The 15,959-nt window shown below is 44.2% G+C and overlaps 1 protein-coding gene across 1 annotated transcript in view; it reads left to right on the top strand.

The window, feature by feature from the left end:
• SRRM4 (serine/arginine repetitive matrix 4) overlaps positions 1-7,044 on the top strand; it is a 290,445-nt gene extending 283,401 nt beyond the window's left edge. The window contains exon 13 of the mRNA XM_069619178.1: positions 785-7,044. Coding sequence (XP_069475279.1) covers positions 785-1,031 — 247 coding nt within the window. The 3' untranslated portion in view covers positions 1,032-7,044. The remainder of the gene's footprint in view (positions 1-784) is intronic.
• Positions 7,045-15,959: the final 8,915 nt, after the last annotated feature.

Below are 15,959 nucleotides of genomic sequence, written 5' to 3'. Positions count from 1 at the left end.
TTAAAAGTTCTATAACATTACCTAATATCTGATCACAATAAAAAACAACCGGCAGTATGGGATATTAATGGTCATGGAGAATCCCACACGGGAGCTAGCCAGCGAAATAAAAGAGGGCCAACATTACTGTGTCTATAATTTCAGTGAATAAAGTTCACGGGTATCATACGTCCAAATAATAAGAGAGTAAACACTGTTAAATTCTTTGTTCAAAAAGTTTTAAACAATGTCAAACTGTTTTTAAAGTATATAATTACACTTCGTTTTTCGCGAGTTGTAACAATACATTTTAAGTGCTTGCTGGAGTGTTCAAACGTTAACCAAAATATGCTTGAATTGGAGTTGGAATTGAAAATGAACTCCGTACTGCCATAACTGGGGAGGGGCTCATGAATTGTGATTGTGCCGTTGTTGTTGCCACCGACCCTCCCACATCCTTATAAACGGCCCTCTCTAATTCGTCCTTTATAATTCACTTGTTTTGCTTCAGGAATCTGAAAGGCACACATAACACCATATTTAACCCCATTATTTTCCGGTGCTTTTATTTTACCTAAATGTGTTTCTCCATTCCCTTTCCTTTCGCCCATATAATTTGATATGAAAGACAAATAAAACATTGCTGTTTACGTGATAGCCATCTCTGACAGCCATAAGTAGAACGGGTTTTATTCATTCAGTTATTCTTGCAGTTAGACTGATGCGGGCACTGAACATGCGTATAAGCCACCTTGTATGTGCTCTTGTAAACATGTCTTCTTTTCTGACTTCTTTTTCTCGCCAGTGCTCGGAAGCGTCCCATCCCATACTACCGCCCGAGCCCCTCCTCTTCCTCCAGCAGCGACAGCAGCTACGCCTCCTCTCGCGAGAGATGGGGCCGTTCCCGCAGTCGGGCCGGTTCCAGGAGCAGCAGGAGCTGGAGCAGCAGCACCACGAGTACCAGGAGCCGCAGTCGCAGCCGGGGGAGGAGCGACCGCAGCAAGAGTAGAAGCTATGACTCAGAGGGAAGCTACCGCAGCAGGAGGGGTTAAAAACCAACCGGCCTCTGCTGTCACAGGCACCTGTCAATATGTGTGTGATTTCTGTGCTATTTTTAAATACTCCTCCTTTCCGATTATCTGCCCCTCGTCGCCTCAAGCCCCAAAACAGCTGTCTGTGGAATTCCAAGTTTGTGCCATGTCACTTACTCGACGCCTCTGTCACTGTGCAACTGGTGATGTTGGAGAAGAGTCACTTGGAGAGGGGGAGGTTGGGTCTATCTGTTGCTCATGTTTACGAACTAAATTCTTCCCTGCCTCTCCCAGCTGTTACTGACAGTAGACGTCATCTAGTCCCTTCTAGAATGCCTTTGTGCCACCAGCCTGTTTTTCGGAAAAGTATGTTCCCAATGGTTTATTTTCATCGGAACACACCTCGGCACGTGGAGATCAATCTCCGTGTGTGCAACTTAACTCTCATGAACTCTGCCAATTTTTGATGCGTGATAGGGGTTTCCAAGCAGAAGTGGTGATCAAGCAGCCTGACGCACAGTGCTGGTGTTCTAAAGACGTTTATTCAGTGACAGTTCTTTGTGAAACATGCTAGTGACTGCCGGATACCGAGCTGCTGTGATGCAGCGTGCATGTGTTCATGGAACCCACGGACACTTTGAAGGTTGTGAACTTGCAAGCCACAGTTACTGAGCACAACAGTGTTTATCTGCCATGCACTCAGGCAACATTAATCAAAGCTTCATCCCCTATTGCACAGGTGCATTCCAAAGGTCACTTCAAAAGGTCAAACGTATGCTACTTCACACCTTAACCCTGTTACCACAGTTCTGCTTCGCGCCCTAGCTCGTGCAATTCTACCAGCCACAAGCATGCAACTCTGAAATGCGCACTTGTTCCAGAAATGCACCTCTGATTGGGCTGTCTGCTATAATGTTGAAAGGGTGTAGGACCCGAGAACCTGTGAAGATCAGGCACGAGAATCTGCATTTCGAAGAACTAAAGAACTTTTTGTCCAGACAATGCATTCTTCACTCAATATGTTGGGCAGTTTTTCACATTTTTCTCTTGTAAAACCCTACAATTATCCATCCTAACCTCAGAGAAGCAAGCAAGGGAGCAGGCAGTCCCTTTGCAGCCGGTGCATGACCCCACCTTTGAGGGCAGACTCTAATGTGGCATAGGCCACCTTCAAAGCTTTGTGCATTCTGGAGCAGTAGGTGTGCACTTCAACACCTCACAAGAATTTGGCTAGTTCTTGGGAGACCTCAAAATGACGAGCAGAAATCCACACGAGCCATTCAATAATCTTCCCATTAACCTCTATTTCGATTATTGTTGTTGCTAGCAATCGATTTATTGTAGGCAGCTAAGGCACTACCACCGAACTCTGGCATTTTTGGTGTTCTTAACTGTAGATGATCTGCTGCACCTCACCAAACTTGCTGAGTAATATTTTGAAAGTATCATCGCTTCTCAAATTGAACCCAAGTTCTCCAAGACATCATTAGAGCGTTGGATACTCTCAACGGCATTGCGATGCAAACAAGTGTAATTCACTACCCACAACACGGTTGCTTACGTATTAATCAAGGTTCACCCTGGAGCTCAGGTCAACGGGCCGATCCACTTCAGCTGGGGTTCAAATGATTCCACAATACAAAATTCTTTAAGTTATTTAGTCATGTATATTTACAAAACAGGTGCAGTCACTTATTTGAACTCAATGCCATAAAAATGCACTCACTGGTGTGCCATAGTGTCATTAAACAGTTCCCCACCTCCAACTTCGGCAAATATAGTGATGGGGATGAGGCGGTTCATACTCCCAAATGGTGCACTGTCCACTGTATTGGAATCCCTTTTTACTCTCGCTGCCTGCTGTAGTCTTATTCAAGAAAAGGATAAAAACATTCCTTCTTTCAAGCGTTTGCTGTATGCACTCTCTCCTTTGCTTTCCCCTGTTGGGGACTGAGAAGCTCAGATACCTTAGTTGGTCGGAGTGTGTAAAGCTTACCAAATTCCAAAATTGCATCCTTTAGGTCTGTTTTGTAAAGTGCAGAATATTTTCCTAAGCAAGGCTTAACTCAGAAATGTTGTGCATTTCCGCCTGGAACCAGAGCACAAAATGACAAAAGTAATACTACAGTTAACTTCCACAGGTGTGTACAGATCACTGCACTACACGTTCAGCTTAACTAATAGTGAAATGACGGACTGGGGGAGATCTGGAGTAGCTGGACAGGTCACTAGATGGAGCGGAGACACCCAGAAATAGATTAATCATAGGAAAGGATAGCACATCGGAGCAAATACTTGGCGTCTCCAACGTTCTTGAGTCGGGATAAAGCGGGCATTAGGAATACACGGTAAAAGGGAACAAGATGGCCAAACACCATGTCTCAGTCTGCAGGGTCTTTTTTGCAAACCGGCCAGTCTTTAGTCTTACGTACTGTACATGAATTATGGGCACAAAGGCCTGTACATAATGCAATGTAATAGAATAATTATAATGATGTTAATTGTTGACTTGAAACAGTATCTTTAGGTGGTTCTAAACATAAGGTGGGCATAGACAACCTTGGGCCCCAGCCTGGCCTGATTGTACACAGCCCAACGCCGAATGACCGCCAGCAGGCCGTATGACAAACATGCACTGGATCGATGCTATCTATGTATTTATTTTAATTTAAGCGTATTTATTTGCCTGCCACAAGAAAAATTGCATGAATGTAATGTTACATGTTTAATTTATTATTATTTTTTTATGTTCTGTTTATATTCTTGCCATTCGATCAACGAAGTTGTTTTGTGCTATAAACCAGCAACCTTTATAGAAACCAGGCTTTGTCTCACATATTTATATGTTGAGCATTGACTTCAACTGAGGGATTTTGGACTTAGAAAGGGCCTGATTTTGATAAAATGTCTTTGTGAAAGGTGAAATTATTTTGCGTGCTGTGATATATTTTGGCAATGAAAGCTTTTCAGCTGTTATTTGGAAGTGGGGGACATTCTGATACGAGTTGCAAGCAATCATATTTAAGTACATTTCATTGAGATTTCCTAGCATGTTTAATATCCAGCTAGATCGCACATTGTGGAACATGAAAGATCTAGTGTTGCAAAATTATACTCTAAGGGTATATGATCCGGTATTTGTTCTGAAACCTGGTGGGTAAGAACTGTGGATACATTCCTTGCAATAAGTCATGTATTACGTGACGCCACAAAAGTACATTAATCACGGTTCTACCACAGCTGTTTTTTCTCACTGTCTTTCTCCGGTATTTAGTTTGGAGTATCCAATTTGTCACCTTCTGCATGTTTTGATTACAGCTCCCATAATCCCTCAGTACAGAGTATGCTGATTGGGCATGATGGGAGTTGTAGGAGAAAACATCTGGTCTGTAGCAGTTTGGCTGGCAAAATTTTCTGCATAATGCCAACAAAATAGACATGCAGTTCCACCGCCACACACTAGGGGCTGGTAGAATATCTAAACCTTTATTAATGATAATGTAAAGAAAAAAAAAGGCAACCTTTGTCATATCACTAGTGTAACGCACAGCGCAGGGCTGTATCTTTCTAACATGGCGGCACAAATGGGTTTGCCAAATGCTGGGATTTTGGATTCTGGGAACTAGCAGGGTCTAGGCATATTTCTTCTGGGCTGACATACTGTTTAAGCTCATCTCGTCCTTTTTCTCAAACCAGTCCTGCAGTCTGTAAAAGCAATAATAATGTTTGCTCATGGACTTTTCCAGCCTAATAATGGATCTACGTGTTTTCTCTCACTTAGATTGTCTAGAAAAAAATGACCAACAACACAGTTGTAATAGCTTTCTAAAAATGTATACTTTTCATCCAATTTTTGGGACGGTTGTCAACCATTGGAAGTTTTGAGTGGTTTATTTTTTTCTAGCCCGTACATTTGAATTTTATTTACTTTGATACATTGACCTTTGATAATTATGTAACCTGTCCTTAAGCGCCCATTTACCCCTGGGTCTGGAGCGCTATACTAAATAAAATAAACAAAACAAACAAACAAACCTTAATGTAATACTAGTTCTCCATGAAGATCTATTTTTGCTGTGGATGTACATTATTTCAGTGGAAAAAGTATAGCTAAATACAAATTAGCACAAAAATGCAGTTCACCAACATACCTTAAGGAATATGGTAGCCACATTTCATCCTATCTGACCATCAATACCTGCTTGTAAGGGATAGAAGTGAATTCAGCAAATATAAAAATGTTTCTCTTCTTTCCACTTTCAGACTATTCAGTCCTTTAGTCATAAAGCAAAGCCTGCTTTTGAAAGTTTCAGATGTGTGTGATACACACAAGCAAAGTGTTTCTGAGCAGCACACCAGCATCTCCTTTGGGTTAAATAGGATAACAGTCCTACACAAGAAGCTGTATGTCGCTAATATGCACTGCCTATTAACTATATCTGAGACCAAGGGCCACAATTACTCTGCTTTTGGAACACTCTTTCACAGTGGCGTCAGCTATTTTAGAAGCTTTAATTCCTCTTAATTATCCTGGTGATCTCCATCAGCAGAGCTGTGTTTATTTCCCTGTAGATATTTGTTGGGATGTTGCAAGATATCGCAGGCAAGGTGCTGTCGCTGAAAAGCCAATCTGGGTTGTACCCAACATGTTTTTGACTCTGCCGCACCATACCTGGCTAGATTTCGCCATTGCCCATAAGACTGCTAGCGGGAAGCCTATCGAACATAAGAATTGATGCGTTATTTTAAGGTTGCACATGACCGATAACCCAGCCAGTGTATACTAGTCTTTATCAAACCGTTGTTTTTAAATAACTGATTAAATATCTAAAGCTGATGTGCATCTGTGTTCTCCAGACACATTGCCCTAGTTCCCTGAAGACCATCCTGCCTCTGGAGTAGTGTATAGTCTTGCCAAGTGTTTGTGAGCGTGTAAAGGCTAATCTCAACCTTACCATAATTGTACTTGTATGGCTTTGTTCTGCCTTCTACGGGCTCAAACCACTTATTAAATCTCTGACATTCCAATGTGGATATTTGATTTACAGTGTCCAACTCCCCTCTTGGCTACCCATCAAGTCTTAGAACCTTGACCAAAATGCTCTCTCTGCTACATACAATGTTGAGGAACTCTACGCTGGTCAAAACTAAAAGCTATACCACCAAGAAAGGAATACTATATTGTATGGGCTTACTAAGAACCCTGAGTCAAAGGTAACTAACAGTCATTGCACTTACTGTTGCGGCCACAGCAGAACTAAGAATTTTGGCACTCCAGGTTTCCTTGGGGAGTCAGATCCCAAAGAGAGGACCCTTTGACTTCATGGAGCCACCTATCCCAATATTTTTTAGCAGCACGATAAGAGTGTGATAAAAAAAATTGTTTTTTATCATATTGTCATTACATTTATTCTTTGTAATTTATTATTGCATCTCAGGGTTGGAATTTGGTTTGTATTATTTTTTTTGAATTGTTTATTTATTCAGCAATAGGAGACCTAAGCCTTTCTGGTCCTGAGTTTCCCCGGGCCTGGTTTCTTCCCCTGATGTATTGTACATACTGTATAGTGACTAGGAGGCGCATTGCGTAGCCTTGTGATTTCAGATGTATTTATTTATTGTATTTATTCAAATGTGTACAGAGGATGAATATGCTTGTTCTAGGGCAGTGGCAGGTTCCTGTACTCAATTCTACGCCAAGGGAATGTTAGCTCATTGTTGACATCTGAGCTGAGGAGATGCCAGCCAAAGGCATGGTCTCACGTGCAAGAGATACGTCAAAAGTTGAGACCCGCATTCTCATTTGCCATGTACGTAATCGCTGCATCATGGTAGACAATCCAATATTAAAGCTTGCCATACATTGCTCTGTCAAATGGAAAACTTGTGTCAAATAAAGTCATAGGGGTTGACTGGAAACCAGACATTTCTTTTCACTTGACAACATTGTACAATCGGCACTTTGAGGCTAAAGTCATTGAAACTGGAGAAATGTGCAAATAAAAGATGAACTAATTTGATTAAATGCTTTGCATTTCACTTGTTCTGTCGTTTGTGTACAGTATGTTCTCAACTGTCAGTGTGGTTTATCAACACTCTGGAACACAGACATTTTATTATATACAACCTGATTGGTTGGTGGCTGTTCTTTGTCAGAAGAGTTTGTAAAATAAAAAGGTTCTCGTCTACCGACATCCTTAAATTATGAATCGGCATTCCAATGGAAAAGCCTGCATAAGCCCTCCTCAACTCTGAAAGGAAAAACGTGCAATGGCAAAGCAAAGGGTTTATGCATAGATGAATTTACACAAACGCACCAAGAGCATCATTTTACTGCTGCTATCAATTCTGCATCCGTTGACTGCATCTGAGGAGCTCTCCACGTCACTGGGGACAGCATTTTCCAGTGATGGACTTCAGAGACATCCAGGAAATGTAGTCCGGGAAGAAGACAATGAATTCCTGGGGACTATTAAGCATAAAGCAACGTCTCAGGGAGTGATATCAGCCGAAGGGCCGCACAGTAGGTCAACAATTGTGGGCCAAGACCGTTCAGTAAATTAATCCCATCTCCTGTAGCTTTGCAGATATTTTTTTCGATAGTTACTCTTCATTCATTCATTCGGTCATTTGTTATAGCACCTTTCACCATAATTATAATCTCAACGTGCTTTTGGTTGAATGCCTCGGACGGGAAAGGTTTGGTAGGTGCTATTTTGTGTTTGTGCATTTCAGCCATTATAGTTATGCAAAGATGGTCAAGACCCTGGTAGTCACCTACATCTAAATGGAGTGTCAATGGGCGCAATGGAGGAATACCATGGATTACGGGGGGATTGTATTTGAAGCAATAGAGAGTTATGTGGGAAGCTCCATTTTGAATTTTTATCATTAAAAGTAACTTCATTCTTATGGCAGAGGGGATGTGCAAGAGTGTTTGTCTTTATAGACCTGCTCTCCAACCTTGACTCCAACATGCCTGTGTCCTCATCTTACTTGATCTCTCTTATGCCTTTGACACAGTCAACCATGCCATCCTGCTCAATTGTCTCCAGGATAAACTGGGTATCACCGGTCAGGCCCTATCGTGGCTGACTTCTTTCTTTTCTGATCGACCCTCCCAGGTTCAACTTGGCTCCTTCCTCTCCTCTATCTTTATCTCTACCTGTGGTGTTCCCCAGGGGTCTAACCTCTCTCCCTGGCTGTTTAACCCATACCTGGCCCTTCTTGCCCACCGCATTGCCACGCTCTGCCCCAACTTCCAGTGCTATACGGATGATACTCAGCTAATTTTCAGGCTACCCTCAGCCACCTCTTCTCCATCTCTCATCTCTGTCTGTCCGCCATCCAGGAGTGGTGTGCCGCCAATGATCTCTACCTTAATTCCAGTAAGACTGAGATTCTCCTCATCCGCACACCCGCTCCCTCCTTTCCTGTCACTTTCTAGACAGCTTCTCTTGGCCCTCTTCCTGCTCCCATCTGTGAGGCTAAAAACCTTGGGGTCATCTTCGACTCCAAATTCTCCTTCTCTCCTTGCATCTCTGACATCTCTAAGAAGTCACACTACCAGTTGCACCTCCTCAGAGGTATTCTTCCTTTCCTCTCCTTCCCCCAGAAGCTCACTGTCCCCAGAGCTCTGGTTCTCTCTAGGCTGGACTATTGCAACAGCCTCTTTCTAAATCTGCCTGCTTCTACTCTCTGCCCTCTGCAACTCATCCAGAACAGGACTGCGAGACTTGTCCTTGGCATCAAGCCCAGGGATCGTATCTCTCCAGGACTGAAATCTCTGCACTGGCTCCCATTGGCTGCGAGGATTAAGTTCAAAACCCTCTGCATCGTCCACAAAGCCACCTGGGGCCTTTGACCTCAATACCTTCAACTCTCTCTTCCTAAATATCTTCCCTCTCGAGCTCTTCGCTCATCCGCCTCCAACTCCCTCAGGGTCAGTCACTTCTCCAAGCAACGAGTTGGCGGTAGATCTCTCTCTTCGGCTGTAGCCTCCCCACCTCCCTGAAACTTGAGGAGAACCATCTTCGGTTCCGGAAGCACCTAAAAACCTTCCTCTTTGCTTCTGCTTTCTCTCCCCCTTTCCCCTGCTGAAGTCGTGGCTGATACTGAGACTGCATGGGTTACCTTTTCACCCATCTGATCTTGGGCCCAAGCCCTGCTAGTTGCACGCTTGCGCTGCCTCCCTGGCTACCCCTGCACCTGGGTACTGTTTTCTGTATCCCTACTGTCCCCAAACCAGCACTAATGTCTGCACTCACCCTGCACTTGCCACCAGCTGGCTGTACATTTACTTATGTTAATTATTCTTTTATCCCATGTACTGCACTATCCCCTCCCCCTCTCCACTTGCCCCTTCCCATGCACTTGCGCAATCTGAATGACACCGGGCCTAGTAGGATCACTGTCTCTGTCTTCCCTCTGTTCCCCCTTCCTTGCCTCGTCGCGCCTTGAAACACTTGTGTATAGGCACGTTATAAATGCCATATCATATCATATGTGTGTGCATGGTGTATGGAGTGAAGCCATGCCTTCCACTAACCTCGAAGGTGCGGTGTGCACGGGGAGAAATAGATTAATTGTACAAACCACAATGAGTAATTCCTGTTTTCCATCTATTTGCAGGGAGTATTACCTCGCCTTACAGGAGATGTAAGCGCTTGATGAGTGCATAATACTCCCCCTCCGACAGGTTGTTAGAGAGAGATTGCCATCCCTAGTTCCTTCTATTGTGTGATCCAGGACCCTGTTTCATGATTGTGTGGAGTGGCATGGTCTACCATCCTATGCTTTAGAGTTATATGCCATGCCAACCCTGAGCGTTGGGTCCAAGGTGCCTGGCTGTCCCCCTTGAGCACTATCGGCTTGATATTCTCAAAGTGCAATGGGTGGTCACCATCCCAGCCCATATGGGTGCATTATATGGCCCACTGTCAGTGTTCGTTCTAGGTGCAAGTTGCTGGAATGGCCACCTGAGTCCTCCATCAGTGTTTGGCAATCAAGTAATGTTTCTGAGGTAACCTTGCGAAAGAGTAAACTTCTCCTCAAGACAAACAAAAATCCCTGGCAAACCCTCCAGTACACAGTAACGGCCACCCATTTGGATCATGCTAGAATGCAATCAAAGGTTTCCGCATTAGCACGCAAAGGCTTCACAATATTTCCCACTACGGGTATCAATATGAACATTTAGTTTTGTTCTGTCAGTATGTTAATGTTAATGTTAAAGGTGGTCCCCGGGCGCTCCGTATGATGGCCCAGACTGGGAAAGGACCTGTGGCAGAGCCCCTGAGATGGGTGCCAACCTTGTCATCTGTGGCCCTCTTTCCCCCAGAAAACAATGTGTATGTGGAGGAGGGGGGACCTCCATCAGAGCCACTGTATGCGAACACATGCTACACGTCGAGTAGTCTTAAGCTTGGGCTGGTTATCCCTTCATTGTTTACCAACTTTGTGAGTTTTGGGTACTCCGTTGGGTACTGCAGGTGGTATAGCAGTGATTAGGTCGTCAGGAGAAACTTGGACCCATCTCAAAGTGCGCATTCAGATGTCTCAAAGGAACTGCCCGGAAATACCTACCATTTAATATTGTCTGCTTATGGCCAGACTTCAATGTTCTCTTCATCCCACTGTCAAAATACAAATGTCAGGTTTGCATATGCTTTTGAGTCCTCCCCCTGAGACTGCAAAATGGTAAGAACAGCTGCTGTCCTGCATGCATTTCTATGACTCAAACAGGGCAAGAAAATCTTTTTCTTTTGTCCAATTTCACCTGCGACAGGTCCTTTAAGAGCTTGTCACAAAGAAATGTGCTCCCCAGCACCCCCATTGTTGCGCAAGCCTATCATACAATCGTGTCGCAAGCATGCTCAAGGGATTGATATATGCAAAGCGGTTGGCCAGTGCGTGTATGTCTACTGATGGACGTCTCCACAGCAATGCAAATGCAACGTTTGTCAGTGCGCTGAATGAGCATTTCTTACAATCACAGAAGTAAAGAAAGCATCTCCTCCGAACTTGCTTTACTTGGGGGATTGTGAATAGGGCCCAAAAAGTTTCTAAATCGTGAACATTCACTTTGTTGTGATTTATGTAAGTAAAATATTCTGATTTTCTGCACTACAAAGAATGCCTGGGTCTATGTAAGATAAATCCTATTTGTAAAAGACATATCACATAGTGTTCGAAGTTACACAATGCCAGTGGTTATGATTAATTCAAAATCTTCCCCCTCAGCAAATGTTTTGGTTATAGTTTGAAGTTAGTCTGAGCCATGTCCTAGACATGTGCAGGACAAGGCTTCCTCTAGCTGTAGTTTAAGCCTTCCATTGAGCCAGGAGCTGGAGCAAGCAGAAGGCCAAGCAATAGGGACACAAGGTGTTTGCAGAAGAAGGCAACATGAACAGGGGGAGCCAGGAACAGGAGACAGTGTTATGGTCAGGTAGGAGGAGAAAGGAGTGAGGGAATTCACTATGAGCAGGCAGTAGTGGCAAGAGAAGTCTGCAGGTGGAGTCATCAGGGACAGGAACATCAGTAGAAGCAGCAGGTGGTAGTGTAAGCAGGCAGTAGGAGCAAGCAGTGACGGCAAGTGCAGTTAGTAGAAGTAGGAGTCCATAGTGGCAGACAGATGATGGTGGCAGTACGCCCAGGAACCGTTTGTAGGAGCAGAATGTATGTGCAGCGGTAGTAGCACAGACTATGGGAAGGTGGTCTGAGCAGACATGAGTGGCAGGATACCCTAAAACCATATATTATTAGTTGGAGCAGTCAGTCGAAATGGTAGTGACATGGCTACAGCAGGATCATGCCAACTTCCTAAATGTCCTGCTCCTAATGCATTCCCATTCCTCGGTAGAAGTAGGGGGGTAGGCTAGTGACAAGTGGAACAGCAAACTGGAGAAATTGGTATGGGAAGGGTGTAGTGACAAGATATTGTAGGAATTGATAGTATGAGCAGGTTGGGAAAAGCACATTACTTGGAGGTGGTGGTGATAGGAGGGTCTACCGGGGCAAGGATTGGGAGAAGGGTTATACACAGAAAGTGGTGGCAAGAGGAGGTAGGGAGGTAGAGTAGGAGCAAGTATCAGTGACAAGAAGTGATAGCAACAGCAGTTAGTGATGGAAGGGGGAAGCAACATGAGGAGAAGGAAATAGATCAGTCAGTAGTGACAGGTGCAGGAGGAGCAGGGAATTGGAGTAGCAGTTGGATAAGCAGGCAGTAGCGACGGAGAGAAACCAAAGGATCAGGGAAAGGCAGTATGAATCATTGCTCTATATGGCCGCTAATGTCATAATGGGTTATCAAACATTTTGGGTGCATGCTCTAGAAGCACAGTTTGCACATGCTTTGAGTATAGGTAGCATACCGCAGAGTTGGAAGGAATCTATCATGGTACCAGTTTTCAAAAGAGGTGATCGACAAGATCTGAGGAACTACAGATTACTTGCCATGATAGATTCCTGCAGTAAAATATTCTGTTGCGACAAACTCCCAGGTATGCCAGAGAGCCACTAGGAGTTTGCAGACTCTCGGAAGGCACAACACATTCCACAGGATAAATGGAGGACTCAGTCAACGGCAAGTTCAAACTGCACTTTATTACAAACAAAACTAACAGGGATCAGCACAGGGACAGGAGAAATCCATGCACGTCTCAACTTCTCCTGGCTCGCAGGCCAGTTTTGATGCAAAATTACATCACTGCTTCGTCATTACTTGGGCCTTTCTCCAAAAAACCTATGGGCCCTCCTAATTGGATTCTGAACCTCGTACCACCTATAGTGGACACTATACATGTTATTCTACTGACCTGCGCACACCAGGTGGCTAGCCTGATCCATCCCCAAGTTGCTATCTTTAACAATGTTGCAGTGAGGTGGGCTTACCATTGGCCCAGACCCGTTGCTGCGGACCCCTAGGATACTGAACTGTGATTGGCTAGAGCTGACATCCCCAGGCCTGGAATCTGCAAAGGTTCTCAGCTCTCTGTGTACCTTTTCAAGGTAATAAGAATGACTACGTTTCTGCATTGTAACTTGTGTGTACCACTTTAGTCTATGAGAGTGCTCTTTTGCTCGGTGCAACACTTGCCTCACATTGTAACATATTTGTTGCAGTCCTCTGTCTGGTAGCCTGAGATCGGCTCCCTTTCCCAGCGCTTGTCGCTGTCGATTTTCTGCGTTGGTCGAGTCACATGTTCAGAGTCCATAATTTTGAGCTGTGCAGCTCTGAATTATGAGAAATTATTCATATTTACTGCAGCTGGGGCCTTCTCCGTCCAGGGAATGGAATGTCATCCGTATCTTGTGGCCTTGGCAGCGGGACTTGTCCAACACATTTTGCTCTCTGTCCAGCCTGAATTCAGCTCAGTTGTTGCTGAGAGGCCCGTGGCATGCTGTATTTTTCCGAAACCATTATAATGCGGTTTCTACAATGTTTGTGCTGTACTACGTTCTCCATAGGTAAGTCGCACTTGGTTCTGTCAGGTCCCATAGGTGCTCCTGCATTTCCATAGGGTTATTTGCATGTAAGCATCTGCAAGCTTTGCTCAGGATCTCTTGCACCTTGTGGTTTCTGCGTTACTGCATTTAGCTACAGGCAAAAATAATAAAGCAATGACAGTATGTGTATGTATCTGTCCTCTAACTACAGAACTATACGTTTGTGTTCCTCATGTAATCAAATGTGTGTTTATGTCCCAGTGTATGGATGTGTAAGGGTGGGCCCTGATTATAAGGGTACCTCTAATTATAAGTTTGTCCCTTAGTTACGCTCACACCAGAATAAATACACCCTTCTAGGGAAGTAATGCCAAGAGTCTATCCTGCAAGGATAACAAATGTAATCTTTACAGAAAGGAGGATGGGAGCAAAGAAATCTGCTGCCTGAACGGTCTCTTCTGTCCCATAACCATTCCTTTCTCATGCAAATGGGTGCCTGGCAGGAGCTTTTACACTCATGACTTGCTGTTGTGGCATCACTGGATTTGGGCATGACTTCACCCCAACTCGTCCAGCTTCCATACAAGGGATGCTCCAGTCTTCCTTTCTTCATCATCAGCGATTTCTGTCAGGCCATACTACTTTACATATTGCCACCTGACATAGATACACATTGCAGCTCAGCAGACTTTTACAAACCTTGAGGCCTAGCCCCAGGAAAAACTAAACATTTCTATAACTAATTTTCATTCATACTCCACTCATTCTACTCATATTTTTATCTGGTCTTATAATTTCTTTTAAACCAGGTTTTCATAATTCTGCATGTTGTGTTAAAATCCCCATTTAGCTACTTTGTAGACGTAGATCCTGGATCATCCTACTTTGTGCTGCTCTGCCAGCGTCAGTAATGCAACACCGCATGAGCCCTGCAATCCATTTTTAGAACAGGCTGCATTCTTCCTGGGCAGAGAGCCTGTTTCTATCATGCTTTGAGATTTTCCGAACTACATAGACTTTAACATTTACAAATCAATTCAGCTAATAGTTATTTGCACCTTATATTTAAATAATAACTGCCTTATTTTAGTGCCCGCCCATGTGTGTGTGATTATATTTGCATAAGAGAGCTTTCCCAGTGCCCTCTTCCCCCTGATGCCTTCTAGTGCCTAGACACAGTCAACATAAGTCTTGCCTAATTCTAAAGCGCTTGGGGGCGAAGGAAGGCCCTAGCTCCTTCCCAACATTCCCCTCTTTTGTTACTTCTACAGTATCAAACTCATCCCCACCCGACATATCAACAACCCCAGAAATATTAGTTTGAGTTTCTCTGTTTATTGTATGGCAAGGTTGTTTTAGATCCCCCAATTGATACCATCATCTTTACACTATTAGGAACTACATTGACTCAACATTGGAGGCCCAATTTTCACGTGCAGAAGAGGACCCAGAAGAATACGATAACAGGCACCAGTATTTTTCTGCTGCCCCCAGCCATGATGGGACCCAATAAAAGGCAAGCGATAGCCAATCCTTGTTCTGAACTCCACCTTCTTCTATCATTTGAACACCTAGATTTTGCACCGCCTCGATGACGTGGGATAGTGACCCATTCTCAGAATCCTCCAGGGTTATGAAAGTTCAGCAGCTACTTTCCAACTTTTTACACACTCCTCCTTCTATGGCTGTTTGCAAATCAAACATGTAGCGGTTCTGCATCATCATGCGTCTCAGTGCACGAATCTCTACTTTGATGACGATGAACCCATTCTCTGTGTCATTGGCCAGCTGGACTAGCTCCCAGTGGATGATCTGAACCCACTTTGAGTTAGCAGCTGCTTGTACCCCAGGAGCCAAAAAAGATGAAAATAAGGTCTCTGCTGAGCTAAAAAGTCGACACTCGTCAGGTATTCCTCTGAGTAGTGTGGAAGAGTCTTTTGATATGTAGTTCGACCTCGTTTATGTTCCTGCTGTTGAAATTGTCCTTTTTCTGGTAACATTCCATATTCTCATGTGATCTGCAAGTTTCTTTCTGCTTCTTTAGGTGCTGGAGTGGCTGTTGGCACTTTGACAGGCATTTCTTCTCCCTCCAGGAGTTCTTCCAGGATTACAAGTAGCACTGAGTGCAGGGTGGCCAGTGAACACTTGGTCTTCCACGAGGGTGGGAGGTGCATGTAGTCTTGTCGGCCACAAACCCAGTAGTAATCCATCCCCGCTGCCATACCTTTCGTAATATCAGGAATCACAAGGGTGTGGTTGCACTGTGTGTTTGTGCCAACAGGAACTGTTCCTTCATTGCTATAACAAAGTTCATAGTCTATGGCTCTATGTATTCACACTGGCTTCTCCATTGTTGCAATCCATGTCAGCCTTGTGATGTATTGGGGCATATTTGTGCACATATAGTCTCTACTCGGGCTATTGTCTCTTTGCTTTACTCGATCAGTCCATCTGCCAGGCACGTCACTGTGGTGCCCTGCCATTTGTCGTTAACATGTGAGT

The sequence above is a fragment of the Ambystoma mexicanum genome, chromosome 10 (genome assembly GCF_040938575.1).
Source record: "Ambystoma mexicanum isolate Mex_15411 chromosome 10, UKY_AmexF1_1, whole genome shotgun sequence".
Classification (NCBI taxonomy): domain Eukaryota; kingdom Metazoa; phylum Chordata; class Amphibia; order Caudata; family Ambystomatidae; genus Ambystoma; species Ambystoma mexicanum.
Note: the sequence above shows the minus strand (reverse complement) of the source record. Positions and strands in the feature narration are given on the sequence as shown.